General features: G+C 36.4%; 1 protein-coding gene across 2 annotated transcripts in view; it reads left to right on the plus strand.

Annotated features, from left to right (window-relative positions):
• The window catches only part of LOC107091297 (glypican-6-like), a 188,056-nt gene that overhangs the window by 89,757 nt on the left and 78,670 nt on the right, over positions 1 to 19,629 (plus strand). For both annotated transcript variants that reach the window (XM_015385134.1, XM_015385143.1), the window contains exon 4: positions 6,082 to 6,473. In XM_015385134.1, coding sequence (XP_015240620.1) covers positions 6,082 to 6,473 — 392 coding nt within the window. The remainder of the gene's footprint in view (positions 1 to 6,081; positions 6,474 to 19,629) is intronic.

Below are 19,629 nucleotides of genomic sequence, written 5' to 3' on the forward strand. Positions count from 1 at the left end.
AACCAGAAGCCTAGAAATGTGTCTAAAATGTGTAAATTAGTTCCACATAGTACCATACTGCATTTGATAATGTATGCCATCATTCCGATACTGACCAGAATGCATTAAGGCTGCAATATCTAACAAAGTTCATGTGACTCAGGTGTGAGGATGGAGAAGGACAGAAATAAGGGAAGAAGAGTAATAAACAGGGAAAGGAAGCAGGTTGATTAAATACTAGATGGAAGTGATTCCTACAGTAAAGAGTTTTTATAATGAAAACATTGGCAAGATGTGTAATTTATTCAAACCAATTACATAATGCTTGTTTTGAAATATGATTTAGTGGTTAAGAACACAAAAACACTGACAGAAAGACCCAATTTGTGGGGCTGTGGGGGTCTGCATACCCCTCAAAGAGTATGTATTTGTGCCATTGATAAAATTCCTCTCAGATGGTTCGTAACGGATGTCGGAAAATGTCCCTAGTTTTCAAATCCAAAACTTAACAGGTATGCCAACTGTCAGTCTACTGATGTTGATAAAGTCTTTGTTCCCGGCTTCCCGCACATATTGGGCAAACACAGAATAATTCAGCTTTCAGTGTTTTTTTGTTTTTGTTTTTTTTCTGTAGGGACGCCATCATTGAATAAGAAGCTTTCTACCATCATCTCTCCTTTGTGCTCTAAGCAGTTGCATGTCATTGTTACCTGCCCCACCTTCATGTAAATGTGCACGATGCTGTCACATGCACTTACAGCAGTAAATTGTAGTCCTTCTTTATATATGGTGGGAATAACAAATAAGAAATCTCTTGACTAACACATTACTGAGGTTTACAAACTCCCAAAACTGTTTTCCAAGCCTGTGCAGAGCTGAGTGTTATGCTGAGTGACTTCAACTTTTAGATTCAGTTGGAAAAGAGAATTGTGGGATGGTAGCTCACGAGAACTGGACTTAGGCCCTGCTCTCATAGAAAACAAAATCTGACCGAGAATTTGTAGGCATACCTAAAAAAAGCTGTGGGAAATAGAGGAACCCAGCAGATTCAGTTATTTCTTTAGACTTTCTGTTGAATTGCTTTGGGTATATTGTGCCAAACGAATGGTGGAAAACAATTTTAGGGTTAAGGTATTTTTCTACAACAATTTGCTTTCCCTTTTTTTCTACCATTATGTGCTGAGATTATGTGCTATAATACAACAATTTGCTTTCCCTTTTTTTCTTCCATTATGTGCTGAGATTATGTGCTATAATACATGCATCAAGCTAATTTCATAATTAAGCATTTTCTTTTTGCATTGGGTTAGAAGTGAAAACTTTTCAGTGCAATGCCTTATGAGTCCTTTTTAGTTGTCAGTTTGGATAAATCAAAATTGCATGACTAGGATGTTTTCCAACCAACATTTTGCTTTGTCTTTGCTTCCTTAGAGGCAGATTTGCAGAGAAAGAATGTTGTTTGTTTCACATAATCTAAGTCCAAAAGTAAATCTTCTTATTCAAATACCCTTAGCTGTGTTATTCATATAATACAGTTTAATTACCCTATTTCCAACTTTTGATTTGTGTATCTTTATTTTCCCAGGAGATTTAGGGCAGGGAATAATTGTTTCTAATATATTATCAGTGTTTTAAGCCCTGTATTGAGACATTTCCAACTATCAACACCCAGAAGGCTGAGGAGCTGAATGTTCTCCATTGCCAAAACTCCTCAGTGATAATTCCCTAACAAACTTTGGCTTGTAGAAAGCAAAATCTTTAAACATTAGTTGGCTTTAACCACTATTTGAAACAATCAGCACTGTCTTTTTTCCAGGTAGATATCATTGAACAAAAACAAGAAGGAAAAAAATACCAAACAGTGATGCAGATAAGACAATATATTTTTTTACACTGAGTGCCCATAAGAATTCAGTGTAGTTTGACATTGGTTAGTAACTATTTATAATCTCAAAAGAAACCCTTTCAGCAGAGGGTTGCCTTTACAGATTTTGCATTTTAATACTAGATTTTTGGTTTTAAAACAGTTGATAAACCACAATTATCCTTTAAATGCACAAACTCTTGTTCTCTTTAATATTTTATTTTCAGCAAAATAGAAAAAAAAATCTTTATTTTTAACAGAACATCACATTACACATAAACCCTTCAAGAGCCAATGAGCCCATGTGATATCACGTTTCATGCCTGTCTTTAGAGCCATTTACATAGTAACAAGGATGGAATTTTTCGTTCGCAATACACAGCGGGTTACATGTCCTTGATTCAGATCTAATTGAAAAATTGAAATGAAAAGGCCCTGCGGGCTCTTAATATTTAAAGCTATGTTGGTGTAATGGCAGGTCATTCAGCTGCAAAGAAAGAAGTATCAATGACTGGGGAATGGTCCCTATGCAATTGTAGGTGTGGGACATGTTACACTATTCCAGCTGTGAGAAAAGAGAAGGGAGACAAAATAAAACGGGATCAAAAGGAATATTTATATGCTGATGTTATCATATTCTTAACAGTCATGTGAATGAAGGCTGGATTTGTCAAATTTAAATGTGTGGGGCCACAATAATATATATATATATATATATATATATATATATATATATATATATATATATATATATATATATATATATATATATATTTATTTTTTGTACACTTTCATACACATAATGCTTAGTCATTCAAACCTAGTGTTTATGGCTGTATAGAAAATGACAAGAAAAGTCACACTTAAATATTTAGACTTATTTGCACCAAAGCTTGCAGAGAGCATTGGATTATTTCCTTTGATGTGGTCTGTGGGTCATTTAAACATTTCCTCAAAAAAATCAAACACACTTGCTTAAAAAAAAAAAATTAAATACCACATTTTGTCAGATGGAGCACATATTTAACACCAAATATAAATAAAAAGATTTGCAAAGTCTCTAATATCAATCATCTGTGTGATATCATCATGTAGGGTTAAAAGAAGATTTCAGGGGTAACTCGTGAGGCGCTAGTAAAAACCATGCCTAGGAGAGTTAACCCACTGCTGGCAAAATATGGTGGCCCAAAAAATTATGGACTCATTGGACACAAACTGATATTTTCACTTGGGGCTTTATTTACTTTTGTTAACAGTGGTTTAAACCGCTGTTTATTAAATTTTGAGGGACAAAAATTAAATTACTATAAAAACTGTACGCTAACCATTTTACATTGCATAAAAGTTTTGTATGTTACGTTGTCCGGTAAATAGATAAAATAACATTTTTACAAAAATCTGAAGGTTATCACTTTTGTTGAATACCTAATATCATTTAGTTAATTTGCTTAGAAACACAAACAATTAGATGTGTGCTGTTAATCAGATAGATACAGACAGACAGACAGACACTTTATTAATGCCCAATAGGGGAAATTTACATTAGAAAAAAATAATTCTGCCATAATGAAATTAAGTAAATCACAGCTAATCAATGCTATATTAAATTAATTTATTTTATATATATATTTTGATCGTGCAATGTATTAAATCAGACATTTCCAACATTTTAGTTCAAGACTGACATTATTTACAGAGCTAAGAAATATCCGCCAGGCAGCCAGGAGAAGGCTCCTCTGATGGTTTATTAGCAAGCTTGGCACGTGGAACATTTGCAGCATGTTTGTTTACAAGGAGGGGTGGGGGAATGTTTGACTTTTGTGCTTCAAGAAATGTGTTATGATCTTCCCAACATTTACGCTATTGTGCTTAGGAACATGGGATCCTATTAGCCAGGCTTCAGTGAGACTCCCTTGTTAATTCCCTTTTTTTTTCCTTCATATTTTTCTCTTTGTTTGCTGATTTAATACTCAAGAGTGCAAGTGCTCATATGGAAGAAAGCAACTTAGGCAGATGTGAAATGAAATGTTATATTTGCTAGTGTTTGAATTGGATTGTCATCCCTGAGCAATATTAATGTCTAAATCTAAGGTTATTTAGGATAAATGATCCCAATTCGTTTTTAAAAACAAAGTATATAGTTTGACTAGGATGTTGTTAAACCTTAAGAACCTTGGTGATGGTGCTAGTAAGACGTGGAGGCTGTGACTGTGCTTTGTGGCATAGAGCAGAAAATGCAATTACCGGTAGTTCTCTGCTGAATCTTACTGATTGCGATATTTTTTTAGATCTAACAATGGATCACTCAAGGTACCTACAATGACCTGCATTTTTGTATGTTTGCATGTTTGTTGCTTAAAGGCACTCAGAATTAGATTAGTATCAGATATTACAATGGAAATTAGTGGCAAATGTGATGTTTTTGGTTATGTTTTGCAGGGAACACTTGATTCATGATCATCATGATTTTTTATAACTGCATAGCAAAACCTCTTGTAGACAAAAAAAACCTACAGTAGGGCACATTGGTTCAATTAAAACAAATTTAACGGCTAAGATCTATTTAACTGGGCTTAAGACTTATTCTTCTTTTTTCTATATACATAAACCCTTGTAAACATTTTTATATGACAGTATTACAGAGGAATGGATTACATATTTTTTTTATTAATTTTTCTTTTTAGATCATTTTAATCATGTTAGCAGGAGGCATCACAAATGTTTGGGAAACGGGCTCTTACCTCACTGGAGATGAAGCAGCAGAGCACAGAAATGTTTCAAAGAGCTAACAAAAACTGAGAGGTTGCCTTGCCACTATTTAGACAGTTTAGACAGTACAAACCAGCCACTGTCAAGTGGGGGTGGAGGTTTGACAGGACCCAAATGCAGACACAAAAGCTTAAGGTGGTTACTTGAAGGTTTAATAACAAAAGTGTAACAGAAGAAAAAATCTAAAAACATAAATCCTCAGAATCCAAATAAAATAGAGAACCAGAAATACTTAAAACACAGGGACAAAGAAATTATGACAAACCAGCAAAGGACAGGAGAACAGGAGGAGAATATATGGGAGAGAAAAACAAAGACCAAGCTAATTAGCAGATTAGGAGCAGGTGTGAACAGAGGCAAGAAGGGAGCTGGGGAAAAGGAGACTGACATAAGAGGGCAAAGAAGATATATCTAAGAACTCAAATACAATCAAAAATAACTAGAACACAAAAATGGAAATAAGACCACTGAAAAATCAGAGATAAAACTTGAACAGGCTTGTAGAAAGCATGTTACCATGACCATATAACACACACACACACACACACACACACACACACACACATATATATATATATATATATATATATACATATATATACAGCCCCTGTATATGGTGTTTTGAAGGTTCTCAGTTCATATGTGTTGCTTGTACTTATTTTAAACATAAAAATGCTTAGATACATTTTGCTATGTTTGTTTATGTCATATTTTAGTTAGGTATTTTTCCATTTTTTAACAGGACTTTCGCAAATACGTGCAATGCTCAAAGAAATGTTTTAGCAGTGCTGCATTGAGTTTGCCCCACAAATTTACCAGATCTTATTTTTAGGGTTCTTGTTGAGAAGGTTCTTGACAAAAAGTCTTATTCAAAGTCCTGTTTTACCTATTCAATTTTCAGAAGAAGGAAGGATGTCTTAAAAGTATTTTATTAAGTCTAAACCTCTGGCCACTCTAATGATTAAAACAAAGCAAATTGACTTCTATATCAATAAAATGTCATACTGGTCTCTCTGAGCAATTAAGATCAGTCACAAAAAAAGTGGTGCAGCGCTTAACTATTCCATTTGGGAACAATGGTTCGGTGCCCAGGAAGGATAATGTATACTAGTGTCTGCATCCAAAACTTATGAATATTTTGTTACAGTGTGCAATCAGAACCTGTACATTAATCATTCATGGTTCTTGTGGCCCATTATTTCAGCTATTAAATTATTAATGCTCTGAACTGACTTTCACATAATCTAGTACCTATATTTGGCTGCTTTAAATTGCCACTATAGAGATGCAGATGGGATCATAAAATCACCATTAAGTGAAATGATAGGTAAGAAAGGTAGTTTTAGTAGCTTCTACTCATACTTCTATTTAAAAGTCTGTCATGAAAATGGGTGATGTAAATATCTGATTGATAAGTTAAATGCCTTTTCTGTCTCTACCCCCTTTTCCCAAACCCTTCTCCCATCTAGAGTTTTTCCTGGAGCTGCTGGACAACTCTGAAAAATCTCTCAACAGTATGTTCACAAAGACATACGGGAAGCTGTATATGCAGAACTCTGAGGTGTTCCAGGACCTCTTCACTGAACTAAAGCGCTATTACACTGGGGGCAACGTCAACTTGGAGGAGATGCTGAATGACTTCTGGTCCAGGCTGTTGGAACGCATGTTCCAGTTGCTCAACTCCCAGTATCACTTTACAGACGACTACCTGGAATGTGTCACCAAATACACAGACCAGCTAAAGCCCTTTGGAGATGTGCCCAGAAAACTGAAGGCTCAGGTCACCAAAGCATTTATTGCTGCACGGACGTTTGTCCAGGGGCTAATGGTGGGTCGCGAGGTTGCCAACAGGGTTGCCAAGGTGAGGAAGGAAAATTTGGATTGTAGTTTAATTTAATTTATTTTCATTTAAATTGCTTTGGTATTACATAAAAGTGTGGAAGTATTTTTCTACAGTAACGATGCAATTACTAATTTCGAATAAAGGTTTCTTGCAACCTTATTTTGGCTTCAGCTATATATTAATTATATATATCATTCAGAAATATCTTAGTGGTAACAATGTGTGAATCGTAGTGATAAGAATTAACAGTTAATTGAAATTGTCATAGAAAAACAACACCTGCTGTTTGACAAGTGGCCAGCGCTGGAAATTCAAATCTGTTTGTCTTTCTACGAATTTAATACATACCATCTAAGAATAATGATACAAAATAACAAAACAAGCAATAAAAGCATCCCCGCAAGCAACCAGCTGAAGCGGATAATGCTGAAATATGATTCCAAGAACAGCTTGTACTAAACAGGAACATGTTTTCAGTTGTCGAGTTTGGTGGTTTACAAAGACCCTGATGTATTTAAATGCTCTATTATTGTTTAGTTGCATAAAGAGCAGATCCTAAACTATATCTCTCTCTCTTTTTTTCCTCTTTGCTCTTTATATCACAGTCCTTTAAAATTTGTTTTCATTTAATTAGGAAGATATACATTTTTTAAAGCTTTATATCTTCTATATGTGTGATTATTTCCACACAATTTGCTCTACAAACCTAAGAATTACTCGCAGAGAGCAAAGCTTTGTAAAAAGGAGATTAAAGTGCATATCCAATTTGATTCTGTTTCTACAAAAAACTCATTTAAAAAAAGAAGAAGCAAATTCCTGACATTTTATATTTTATATGTCTAGAGCTGCTTACGTATTTACAGCAAACAGGCATGAATTAATGACCATTGATGGGGGAAGTGCATTTAAAACACTGAGAATCTCTTAACCATGGCTCATATGAGGTATGACGTACTGCATTATGAAGCAAGGCAGCATTTTCAGAACCAGAATATCCAAATAATTTTATTTTTATCCATTTAGAGGAATGTATATTTCAGCCAGGAATAGAACATAAAAAAATACATAGACACTTTACGTTACAGCAAACATTGCATACATTCAGATGTAATGATCAAATGATACAGGTCAGTCTAAGCTACCCTAATATGTGCTGCCGATTTTTTGAGTCAAAACATACATGCACATGGAAACAAGACAACAAAACACTAATAATTTTAGGCATAAAATATTAGCCTGAAGATCGTTTTAAAAACAGGCAGACTAGGAGTCTTCAGCTTAAAAGAATGGGAGAGTACGGATTTTCACCAAGAAGCACATTTCTCCTTGTAACAATGTTAAGAAATTCTTTAAAAACGACCCTAATCTGAGTCTTGATCCAAATCCCAGCCAAGACAGTTTCTAATATGTGCTGCCACACCTGTGGTTTAAAAAATGAAAGTAAAATAAAAATACTACAATTTGCCCATTACCTATTGTGTTATCTTGATAAATAAAAAATCAATGCCACTGAAAACATTACCTCCTTGGTGGAGGTAATTGGTCTGAATATTGGCCTGACAAATTAAATAATTTTTTTTCCAACTGTTGTTTCCAGATTTTCACTGGCTGCCTTTATCTCTTTCAGTTTCATTGATTTGTCTGGCCACTGTTCCGACTGTTTTTGTCTTATTTTTGTCTCTTACTGGTAGGTTGCTGAACCAGCTATGCATTTCGTATTCATAGTTCATGTTTTAGCTGAAAAAATTGAAAAGTTACCAAAGATTGCAATGGGTCAAATTCTAATGACTAGATAACTGCGTAGGATATTCTTAAAACTGTAGTTAAGTCTTGTAGGGTATGCCGTAGTAGCAATTATTGTATGTATTTGATATAAAGAGCAGGGGGGAATCAGCTACACAAAACCTTGAGGGTCATCCAATAGACAGGATACTACTGCTAAATTTCCTGCATATGTAAAAGGTTCTTCTGATAAGCTGATACTAAAGTATACTGCAATTTATCTCACAGAAGCACTATTTAAAATTGCTATACCCCCTTTTATAAAGATAACACCTCACGTCAACATATTTGAGGTGTTAAAGAGGCTGCCACATTCCCCAGATCTCAGATCAATTGAAGCTCTGTGAGCGTAATGTTTAAAGCTCCTCCCCGTCTTTTCCATTTTCTGCAGTATCATTCCACTTGGTCAGAAGAAAAATAACAGTGCTCCAATTTTGGACATGCACAAAACAATTAAACATCCTCTCAGCTAGTCTTAATTTAGTAACTTATGATTGTTTATTTAAATGCAGCCTGCATTTGACTTTTAAAGTTTCATTTTTAGTTGACATTATTTGATATATTTAATGTTGATATTTATTTGATTTTCTGTTTTTCTGAAAAATCGTGATTGCAGCATCCATAGTCTTCTATTACTGGGTGGGAGTGCATGGGGGTCATCCTCTGGCTGCTAAACTAATTCCTAGCATCAGTTTTTCTAGTTGATTTGACTTGGCCATTGATCAGCAATTTTAGAGAAGCTCTCGCAGCATGTTTTGGACCCCCACCCCTCCCATGTCTTTAGAAGCTTTTAGCATGCTTTTTTCCTGACTTGTCTGAAAAGTATCTATTATCTTCTTATCTTAAAAAACTAAATTGGAACTTTTTTTATATATATATTAATTTCTAACTGCCTCTTGACTCCATGCTCACTGTTGATTGCAGTGGAGTGAGAGGGCGAACTAGTTAAATTAGATGCGCACAATTTGATAAAGAACTTATTTTATGTTGTTGGAAAAAAATTTCAGCTGAACACAGCAAGATGTTTCAGAGGGAAGAAAGCTGATGGATTAATTTAAGACTTTTAGTCTTAGAAGCACAAGTGGATACATAGGATTGCATGAATCTTTAATAAAGGCCAATTGAGCAAAAGGTATCTTGTTAAACTCTCAAACTGCATAGTCCAAATTAAACTTTCAAAATTCTGACAAAAATAAGTTCACTGCATATTTTATAGAAAGGGTTATATTTAATTCAGACTAAAGACACTTGTGGTTGTTAGTTTATAAAGCTGTTTGAATCCTTCATATTAATGCATGATTATCCCTATCTGTAGTAGCATTAGTTTATGTGATAACCTTAATATTAATATTGAATATTTGATTCTTACCAAACCTCTGCTGTAAGGATCTCTAAAATGCAGTTGTCTCTATTTTGTGTTTTTTTTTTTTTTTTGCTAGTTATTGATTTATTATTTATTTTTATCTTTCCACAGTGTTACTATTATTCTTAAGTACAGTGGCAAAAAAAAAGAGAAATATGATTTAAACTGGACAGCTCTACTCTTAGCAACTATCTATAAATCAAAGCCTCTGCCATTCTGGATCAAGTGCCTTCGCATCAATTTTTTAGGTGGTGCCAAGAAGCGTGTGGTACTGTAAGAGATTGTTAGAAAGGTGGACAGCCAGCAAACTCAGTATGGGAAGTTGGCTGACATGAAATGATCCTGTTAACCAGAAGAATTGAGTCTTTGTCCCTTGATTGTCAGTGGTGGACATGAAAATAAAAAGTTACTGATTGAAAGACTAAAAGTTTCTTAAGTCTGCATTCAGGTCCTTCCCCTGTGGGAAAGACAACTCCAGCATCACTTTGATTAAGAAATGGTATCAGTGCTCTCACCAGGGAACAAGCCTCTAGCTGAACATACAGCTAACCTTAGCTTTCATTCACAAACAGCCCATTCTCTCTGCCTCTGCACTGAAGCGCTTACAAACTTCGGCTTTGCCAGGAACCTGTTGTGGAAGAGCAGGAAGAGCAAGATGAAGTTACAACAACTGGTTCAATAATGTACTGTATTTAGAAGCTGCATTGTTTCTAATTTGCTCTAGATTGATGTGATCAATTGGTGCGTTCAGTGCTGCATCACAGGATCAGGCTAGAGGTGCACTTAATGTACAGAGGATCCTGCTGCAGAACCTCAACTACTAAAGAAAATCCCAACCATAAAACTCAAATCTAAACAAATTGCTCAAGCAGAAGCCTATAAATAGCAACAATTGGATTGCAACTTGCATTGAAAGTTGAAAGTGCCACAAATTCAGTTTAGTAGAAATTGAGAAATTTTCCATTTCGAAAAACAACAAAAAATCTATGACTTAGAGTAAGATGCAATGCATCACATTGATGAGACTGATCAGATCTTTATCATAAATAGTGAAAAATAACATGTTTTTTTGTATATTATTGGTAATACTTCACCATCATGCTGACGAAGGTATGCTTACCTTTAACACTTAAGATCAGTCTTCTTTGACGAGCATTTTCCTACCAGCATAAGCCAACAGAACAGTGTTAATTATCCGATACATGATTTATCTCATAATAAAATGTAGTAAAGTTAAACTAATTTAGTTGGTCGATTTAAAAAAAAATCTATTTTGAATCTTTGATAGATGAAACTGCATCATCCTTTGCAACATAAACACTAACATGCAGATATGATTACGGTGGAACTTCAAAATTATGCAGTCATATTATGCTGGCATAAATGCTTTCACAGCTGAAACGTTTCATGAGCTTCTGTCTAAACCATAAATCTTATAGTGATATTATGATAAAAGGATTAACAAAGCCTTAATTATACTTTTCCCTCTGCAGTTTGTTACAACCTTGTTCATCCCAAAACATAAATACTCAAAGAAAAGGCCTTAGATGGCAAGAGTTGGTTAGTTTCTGGACACATTTTGACTTCATTCTTTGAAAGGATAAATTCCCTTTATTTCTTTCATGAATTTAGACTGGATATTTTACTTTTAAATATAACTGAAAATTTTCTGATCCTAAATATTCCAAAAAGTTATCAGAATAACTTATGTACCATGGTTTGACAAAAAAAAAATAAAAAATGCTGGAAATGCCTGCTGGTGTGCTTCCTAATTGATGGGATGATCTAAAGGTTACCATGCTATCACATAGTAACCTTTAAATCCTCCCATCCTCCTAAGAAAATAGGTGGTTTGAGAGGGGCGTGAAGGAAGCCATCTATGTTAAGAAAGACAAACCAACCCTAAGCAAAAGAAGTGGACTCAGGTTTCAGCTTTCAAAAACATACAATGCAGCAATTGAGTTAATCCCTTCCCACCACTATCGCTGACTCAGCTCCTGTACAGGAGAGTGGAGGACCTCGTTTATTCAGCCAGGCCAACAATTCCCTTTAACAACCCCCCCCCCCCCCCTTCAGAGACTTAGACTGGTATCAGGTATTGCAGGCTAACAAAGAATAAAAAACACAAAGCTTTTAATTTGAATGCATTTATAAGTCGATTGTTGGAAACCACACACTTTTTTCCTACTAATTTCTAAAAGTAATTTGTCACAATAGTGGATCCACTCAGAATGAATATAAACTTAATGTATCTGAGGTATCTATTTAAATTGTACCTTCTTCAGTTGATCAAAGTGTCCAGATATATTTATTTATCTAATGATATGGTATTCTCTAAATCTTTCTTTCTGACATTTGCGATGATGGAATGTGTTGTATATTGCACATTGATGACCCTATGATCCATCATTAAGTGTCTGGTGTGTTGCATTTCACATTGTAAACAAAGTTTTTTTCCTTTTCAAATTGTTATTTTTAAACACATTTTTCCTAAATTCTTCACATTACTTTGGAGCAGAAAGATGCACTGACAATCACAAGCCAAACATTATTTCTGCTAGTCGACAGCTCTGCATACACTAAAGCCAAATAGGAGAGATATCCCGCCATAAAATGGGATTTCACTCATCTTGCACTGAACAGTTTCCTGAACCTCGATCCTGGATTAAGAGAAAGATCTCTCTGGCTTACAGTTTATGATGACCATTAAGAATTTTATCCTGGATGTACTTAAAACAAAGTCCTGCCACATTAGGACCTGCTCAGAGTAGATTGCAGGGATTTGGACCTTTTGAACGATTTAAAGTTCAGGCTTTAAGAGCACTTATCACTCATTTTCCATACTCATGGGAAGCCAGCCCAGTCTTTTGTGCATGTTTAGTCATGATGATGGAGGCGAGGAGGATATTTTCACAGAGGGATTTGTTTTCCCTGATGGCTTTCGGTTAAAACGTTGATCTCATTATGCACTAATTTTCAAGCACAAACTGGAAGATGATTTTGAATTAAGCTTCAAGGCTATTCTAATCTTTACACATTTAGCTATAGATATTGTGCTTACAGAGCTGTTAGTCAACTTTTATGAGACATCATCCATTTTGCATACATGTAGTCTCTTTCATTTTCCCTGAGATTTCTATTTTATCTTTATCAACACACTGCTAGATTAGAACAGCAGTATACATTTAACTCTAAACTCTTTGTCAGGAAATGCTATAGAGTCGGACCCATAATGCACACAGGAAGTCTCATCAATTCAGGAAGGTGAGTCAGACAAACACCATCAGAGCCAGGACACAGATAGACAACTTTGATAGACACTGTGATGCCAAACAGGGAACAAACAGAAACAAATATGTGTAGGGGAGGTTACAAATCTACTGACAACTGGAATGAATTAATGAGTGAGAAATAATTGAGAAACTAATGATCAGGAGAATGGTGAGAAAAAATCCCAGAACTTGCATCACTTTCATTGCAATAATAGAGTATGCTGCAACGTATGAAAGTAACCTTTTGTTTTTGAAACAACACATTTTACACACACATTAATTCATAAATTAATTCTTTAAAATTCTACAATTCTGTCCTGTTATTTTTTCTAATTTTCCCTCATAGTTTAAGTGTACCTATGACAATGATTACAGTACAGACTGTAATAGGTAAGCAGGGGAATTTGCACAACCAGGAGCTGACTTTTTTTTTTTTTTGCTCCACTTTATTTTTCATTTTTTTATTGATTGATTAAAGGAGGTACCTGAAAGAAAAGGTGAGGGTTCTATAGATTGCATTATTGTGCGCCAGGTTACAACCTGTCTTCTAATGTTGCTGCTTTTAATGGATGGGGTTTGAAGCATTTAAAATATATTCTATTGTTGGAGATGAAGTAGAAAAGTTGTGGTGGATGTTTGTAGGACAGTTAATGTTTCTTATGATTCTTTTGGTGTTTGTAATGCTAATATTTTCTTTTCTGATGCTCCACCTATAGCGCTCTAGCATGTTTCTAAAGCATCCCAGATGTGCCAAACGCTAGCTATTGTCTAAAATAGCTTGCTATTCTTTTCTTGCCACTTGCAGCACCAATCAAGTCAAACTGGAGAATTCAATCCAGTGTATTTATATAGCGCCAATTCACACCACATGTCAAGGCACTTTACAGTTCAACCAGATCATACAGTCAAATTGATTCAAAGGTGTGAAGCCTTCTCCAGTCAGGCAGGAAGTCAGTTAATGTAATTAAAAGGAGATTCAGTTGAGTTGACAAGTAAAAGACTACATGTAGAGATGTGTGCTTTGGATTGACAGATCGCACTTTCCATCTAGAAATCTGATGCACGAGTCTGGGTTTGGTGGTTACCAGGAGAACAGTGCTTGTCTAACACCATTGTACAAAGTGTAAAATTTGATGGAGGGGGGATTATGGTGTGGGGTTGTTTTTCAGGAGCTTAGCTCCAGTGAAAGGACCTCTGAATACTTCGGCATGCAAAAGCATTTTAGACCATTCCATGCTTCCAACTTTGTGGGAACAGTTTGGTGCTGGGCCTCTCCTCTTCCAACGTGATAGTGCAAATGTTTATATATTTCTTTTATTTTACATTCAAAAAGACAATCCAACACTTTCTCCGTGAAATTTAATGCTCAACTCTCTGCATGAAATTTAAGTTTGCACCTACAAACTTATCTTTGATTCGCCCCCAACAGGGCAAATATAGCAACAAAACTTCTCAAAAATGTAAAATCAACTTATGAAACCATTCATTGGAATGCTATTGACTCTGCAGGCACTTAACTTGTTTTCCTGTTTTCAAGATATCTACCCACCTACTTCAGTTTATTGTAATTTTACTGGAGTTGTTAGAACCCCGACAGCTTGATGTTTGATGGCCTTTGTACCCAAGCACTTTTAAAAAACAAATGTTTTATTTTTTTGTTTGACAGACAGTTCCAACAGGTATCTCTTTGAGTTGCACACTGTGCTTGAATCAAAGAAAATAGCTGGTACTCTTTAATACACCCCCAACACAACTTCAAACCAGAATTGGTCTCACCAACAACTGCTTCACAGCAGCAGCAAAAATATCATTGTGTTCTATTTAATACACAAAAATCAGGCTAGGAACATGTACAATACCTTTCTTAGTTCTTACCGTGTTTTATAGAGTCTATTTTCTTTACTCACTGTTGGTCAATGGGTGTGCCTGTTGCCAAATTTCCTTTAGGGTGGATTAAGGTCCCATATACAGGCTGGGGTTGGAATGGGGGTTATGTCCTGATAAATCAGCAGTGAATACATTACATTTTAAAGGTGAGTGGGAAAAGTTGGCGTTTGCATGATTGCTTATGCCGGTCAATGTAAGAATTGCCTCTCCCTTAACACGCATGTGCTAACATAGAAAACAATGGCAGACTATTTTTTGTGGCTATTACACAATAATATTTTACTCAAAAAAAAAGCTTTTTGTAGAGCACCTTGCTGTCAGTGAAATTTCTCTTTTCTCCCTCCTAGATTTATTCTTTTCATTCTGCTCATGTTTTACAATCTTTACCTCTATAACAGCATTTACATGCCCCTTACAAGCCAGGCATAAGTATTACAGCCTGCTTGTGCTGTTTTTATCTTTTTTCTGAACCTTCACTATGTGGATATACCGTCTTTGGCTCTGTGTGGATGTAGCCTAAATGACCTCTTGTGTAGTTTGTGTTTGTTACTTGGGGTCCCATTGATACAGATGCACCAGACAAACTCCTCTCTCTTTTTCTCTCTCTCTCTCTCCAACTGTCTACTTCCCTCTTTCTGGCTCACAGCTCACACAGCTTGCAAGGGATAAGGCATCAACCACATTGCTATGATGGCAGATGGCAACTGGCTCAAAAAGGTTGGCACGTCATTGGGAAATGTGCTGTGCCAAAGATGTCCTTTTTAATTAAAAGATTTTGATCTGTGGTGAACTGCAGGATGTTCAGGAAAAGTGAAAGACAGCATGTGGTCCTGAATTGAATGAAATGATATGAAATGATAATGAAAGAAAAAAACTGTGCAGCATGCTCCTCTATTGAGTATATGCTAGATTCTATGCTAACTCAGAAAGTTGCATTCAGTTGGTTTGATACTTAGTGGGGGACTTTTTCAACCAAAGAAAATATAACATGAATCTATTTTTTCCCAAATGACTTATCCACTTGTGAAAATATGTCAGATAGTCTGACTGAAATTGCATATTGCACTCTGATGAATTCATTCTTTGCACCTTGATTTAAAGTGCATGGCACCACATCTTTATTTAACAACCACTTAGAGAAAGCTGTCATTGCTGGTGTTGTGACATTTGTCCAGAGCTTTCTTGGCAGCTACTGGAGACAAGCTTTCCACTGACATTCAGGCTGTGCAGCAGACCTTTATAGTCAGATGGACGTAGGCTCAGTGCTACACTTTAATCCAGGAGACACTGTGGCAGACGGATGACAATACAGTGTATGACGGCCCTGTGACCTATCGAGAAGATGGCTTGCTTAAGGTGCACAGAGCCAAGTCATAGTACAGTCCGTGCTTGGCTTTTAATGTTTGCACTTGTCTTGATGAATTAAAGAAACAGACCCAACCCATACTCCAGACCAACATAACAAGGTGCATGTCAGGGTAGATAATCGGCCTGTTCCTGAACTTGTGCAAATAGAGACACTAGAGCTGGCTGGTGGGTCTGCATGGGCCTGCCAAATACCACTGTGTTGTTTTATTGAGGAAGAGCTGCTCACATGTGGATTAATCCATCATTCTCAGACATATATTGATTTGACAGCAGCTGATTTTAGTGTGGCCCCTCTGGAAATGTCTTGGCTGCATCTCACATTTAAGATGTTGAGCTGAGGTACACCAAAGTTCACAGAGAATCCCAGAAAGGGCATGCTTGTTCTAAATATTCAGACAGTCTTATTTCAAGTAAAATTCATTGCCCTGTACTGTATGTGAGTCATTTAACTGAATTTGTATTCTAAGAATCTGTAATCTTCATTATAATTAGGACAGCATAATAGCATTTTGTTGGAATATCTAGCTTAGAATGCAACATTCAGACGCAGACACAAATTTAAAAAAAGCTTTAAGAAAAAGATTTTATCCTTACAGATCAAGAATCTAACCCCCTATTTATTAATTAGAACTGCCAACACCTTTTAAAGCATTGAACATGAAATACTTTTCCAGCAAATTCAGATTTTTCATATTATGGTTGTCATTGAACTTTCTGACAAGTGAAAAGAAAAAAAAAACACTCATTTTGTACAAGTTAAATTGGATAATTTATTAGCATAATTTTTCATACGACATAGATTTTCGGTTCACTACATATGTCTAATTTCATTTCATCTCAGGTCAGGGTTTTGAAGAAACAAAAATATGCCAATGATAGTGCAGAGGTCTCAAAAAGTCATGTATCAAATGTGAAACACTTGGCTTTAAAGGGTAAATGTCAAAGAGAATTTCAATATTATTTTTAGATGACATAAAGATCCTTGGAAGAAAAATATGCAAATGTAGAATATAGCATGTGTTATTTAAATGAAGTTTACATGAAGAATATCTGCCTTTGCTTTCTACATTACATCTCTACTCTATTCATCTTTCAGTCATGCTTATCCCTGCATATAAGCCCCTGACATGACTGTGTCAGCTTACATTAACAAATGCATTGAGGACGTCATCATCAAAAAAAACATCACCACCCGGGCCTACCAGCGACTCTGGATGAATGGAGAGGTTCGGAAATCGCTAAAAGCACGGAACTCAGCTTTCAAGTCTGGTGATAAAGAGGCACTGAGAACAGCGCGTGCCAACTTAAACCACGCATTAGATCAGCGAAGCAGAAACACAGCCAGAAGATCCAGGATCTATTCCACGACAACAGCAACACCAGGAGGATGTGGAAAGGCATTTGGATGATCACGGACTACAACACACCCTACCCCCGGGAGATGCAGCAAACGCTGACTTCCTAAATAAACTGAACAACTTCTCTGGAAGGTTTGAAGCGCTAAATAGCACTCCAGCAGTGAAAGCTGTTCCACACCAGGGAGAGGAGACACCAAGCCTGGACGTAGCTGAAGTGAGGAAAACTCTGAAGAGAGTCAAACCAAGGAAGGCCCGAGGGCCTGATAACATACCTGGGTGGGTGTATAAGGAGCTGGCTGGTGTCCTCACAGACATTTTTTAACACCTCACTGGACCAATCCATAGTGCCAGCATGCTTCAAGTCTGCCACCATTATTCCGGTCCCAAAGAAGCCTGACGACACATGACTGCGTCCCCAGGTTCACCACCAATCACATTGTGAAGTTTGAAGACGACACCACGGTGGTGGGCCTCATCAGAGACCACAATGGCCTGGACTACACAGAGGAGGTGAAGCAGCTGGTGGACTGGTGCAGAGATACAGTAACAGCCGGATCCTGAACGTGGAGAAGACGAAGGACATCATCTTGGACTTCAGGAACAACCGGCCTAACCACGCTCCACTGGTCATCAACAGCTCAGCTGTAGAGATGGTCAGCAGCACCAAATTCCTGGGGCTGCACATCACAGACACCCTCGCCTGGAATGTAAACACCACCTCACTGATCAAAAGGGAACAAAAGCGCATGTACTTCTTGCAAAGGATTAGGAGATCCCACCTGCCCCCACCCATCCTCACCACCTTCTACAGAAGTACCATAGAGAGCATTCTGACCAGTTGTCTCATTGTGTGGTGTGGAGGCTGCAGTGCCTCAGACTGAAAGAAAGTGAGAAGAGAGATAAGAACATTGGGGCTCCTCTTACCAACATTAAAAACATTTCATCCCAGCGCTGTGTGTCCCATCACACCCCCAACATAGACTGTTCTCCCTGCTGCCCTCTGGTAAGAGACTTTGAAGCATTCGATGCAGGTCCAGCAAAACAGTTTCTTCCCCACTGCCATTAGACTGCTGAATGTTATGTAAAAAGGGTTATAAAAAAAACCTGAATGTTAGAACTGTAACTATAGAGTCATATGTTTACATTACTGTTTTTCATCAAAATGTTTTTATCACTGCTGCTCAACTTATCAACACTGCACTTTAAAAAATGAAATAGTCTAAAGAGCTGTAGTTAATGAAATTTCTTTTAGTTTACGCTTGTGTGTACAAAATGAAAAAATAAAATCTAAGTCTACGATCATGCCTTATTCTGTACTCTTGCAACAACATTTTTGTATTCTTGTGGTAAATTCTTCTTACTTTTTCTCTTATTGTTAGCGTCTACAAATGGGCCACATAAGATTCAACAAATGTCCTAAACTTCTGAAAATGATCTCAAAGGATCTTCATAAACATAATACAGTCCACAAGTGCGTAAGGGGGCACGTGAGGGGTTATTATGAGAATTGCAAATCTGCATAGTTACCACCCCAATAGTGCCATGCAGTGATACCACTTCCAGTGCTCGTAACATGGTGTTTATTCACAAAATGGCATCGAAAAAACAAAGAAGAAAAACTTTACTGCTTTAGAGATTGAGGTTTTGCAAAGTGAGATCTGAGCTGCAGAATTAAAGGACCAGTTAAAGCCAAGCAGTGTGGAATAAACCATAGTAAATAAAGAGCTGTAAATTACGTGATTGAACTGTGATTAATGTAAAAAAAAATTGGAAAAATAAGAATAACAATAAACATCATTAATCAGAAAAAATATCAAATCTACTGGTGGAAGCAAGATTTCCATATGATTTAAATGCTTTAATATGAGTTCACCATCAACCAACATGACACCAACATTCTGAAAAATCTCCTCTTACAGTAATACACACACATGTACTGTACATTTCTAGACCACATCTATCATCCCCTCATCACTCTCTCCATCTCCCTTAACACAAAATAAAATTGTGATGAAGCTAATTTGGTGAATTCAAACAAATACAAAATCAAACATTCTACATTTAGTTCTAACAAAGTAAAAACAGAACAATTTAATTTAATGATGTGGGGCGACAGTGGCGTTAGTGGGGCGACAGTGGCGTTA

Source organism: Cyprinodon variegatus, unplaced genomic scaffold (genome assembly GCF_000732505.1).
Source record: "Cyprinodon variegatus isolate N-32 unplaced genomic scaffold, C_variegatus-1.0 Scaffold15, whole genome shotgun sequence".
In the NCBI taxonomy this organism is placed as follows: Eukaryota; Metazoa; Chordata; class Actinopteri; order Cyprinodontiformes; family Cyprinodontidae; genus Cyprinodon; species Cyprinodon variegatus.